A 1,737-nucleotide genomic window follows, 5' to 3' on the forward strand; every position below is an offset into this window, starting at 1 on the left:
GAATCATTTCTCCAAAGAAGATAAAACAAATGGCCAAAAAGCACAAAGAAAGATGGTCAAGGTCATGGGGAAATGCAAATCAAAACCCCAGTGACATCGCACTTCACCCTCACAGGGATGGCTGTGGCCACAAGAAAACAGGTGTTGGCTGAGATGTGGAGCAATTGGATCCCTCATTGATTGCTGGTGGGAATGTAAAATGATACAGCTCCTGGAAAACAGTTTGGCAGTTCCTCAGAGAGTTAAACATAAAATTACTGTGTGGACGAGAAATTCCACTCCTGGGTATATATAGCAGAAGGCAAGAACACAAACTGATCATTGTACAGCAGTGTTCATTATAGCACTATTCACAGTAGCCAAATATGGAAATAAGTGGAAACAGCTTAATTGTCTAGTAGCAGATGAATGGATAAACAAAGTGTGGTAGAATGGAGTATTAGCCATAAAGAAAAAGTCCTGATTCATGCTGACATGGATTAACTTTGAAAACATGCTAAGTCAGTCACAGAAAACAAATACGGTATAACCCCACTGCATATGGGCTAGGCAAGAGGTCTAGAAACCAAACTGGTTGTCAGGAGTGGGGGGAGGAGGAGGAGGACTCAGTGCCTAGGGGACACTGAGCATCTGGTAAGGGTGAAGGTTAATTTCAGAATGAATAAGGTTGGTGGTCGTACACTATGATAAACATAATTGTCATTGAACTGTATACGTGAAGATTGTTAAAAGGTCAAATGTTTTGTATTGACCACAGTAAGATCATAAGATAGTTAAGCATAGATAACCACACCATGCCCCTTGCCAGTGAGTCACTTCTGACTCATAGCAACCTTGTAGGACAGAGTAGAACTGCCCCGTAAGGTTTCCAAAGCTGTCATCTTTACGGAAGCAGACTGCTCCATCTTTATCTCTTGGAGCTGCTTGTGGATTAGAAACTCTCACCTTTCAGTTGGAAGCCTAGGGCTAAACTACTGCGTCACCTGGTGGTCTCCTAGAATTACCATTTAAAAAAAAAAAAAACAGCTGCCATCGAGTCGATTCCAACTCACAGTGACCCCCCACCTTGGGTTTCTGAGGCGGTATCTCTACGGAAGTAGATTGCCCGATCTTCCGAGGAGTGGCTGGTGGGTTTGAATCACCAGCCTTCTGGTTAGCCGTCAAATGCTACACCACCAGAGCAGTTCCATTCCTAGATATATCCCCAAACAAGTGAAAGCACACAAATACACGAGTATTCACTGCAGCACTATTCACAATAGCCAAATGGTGCAAACAACCTCAATGTCTGCCCACAGCCGATCAACAAAATAGGGTGTACATAGATGATGGAGTCCTACTCACCCACAGAGAGAAATGACCTTCTGATGAATGCTGTGACAGACAACCTTGGGAACATGTTGAATCAAATAGGTCAGGTATAGAAGGACTAATAATGTATGATCCCACTTACATGATATATTTAGAATAAGCAAATGTATAGAAACCAGAGTGTTTTAGTGGTTACTGGAGAGGAGGGCAAGGAAGGGCATTGTTGCTTAGGAGACACTTGGTTTCTGTTAAAACCCAAACCAAACCAAACTCAATGGCACTGAAAAGATTCCAGCTCATAGCGACCCCTCTTGGGTTTCCAAGGCTGTAAATGTTTACAGAAGTAGATCCTCATCTGCCGCAGAGCAGCTGCTGGGTTTGAACTGCTGACCTTCTGATTAGCAGCCAAATGCTTTATCCACTATG

The 1,737-nt window shown here is 43.2% G+C and overlaps 1 protein-coding gene across 1 annotated transcript in view; it reads right to left on the reverse strand.

Moving 5' to 3' along the window:
* Positions 1 to 109: 109 nt before the first annotated feature.
* The window catches only part of LRRC43 (leucine rich repeat containing 43), a 73,188-nt gene continuing 71,560 nt past the window's right edge, over positions 110 to 1,737 (reverse strand). Inside the window, exon 8 of the mRNA XM_007938252.1 lies at positions 110 to 121. Coding sequence (XP_007936443.1) covers positions 110 to 121 — 12 coding nt within the window. The remainder of the gene's footprint in view (positions 122 to 1,737) is intronic.

Source organism: Orycteropus afer, unplaced genomic scaffold, assembly GCF_000298275.1.
Source record: "Orycteropus afer afer isolate SDZICR_OR568_19922 unplaced genomic scaffold, OryAfe1.0 scaffold00048, whole genome shotgun sequence".
Lineage (NCBI taxonomy): Eukaryota > Metazoa > Chordata > Mammalia > Tubulidentata > Orycteropodidae > Orycteropus > Orycteropus afer.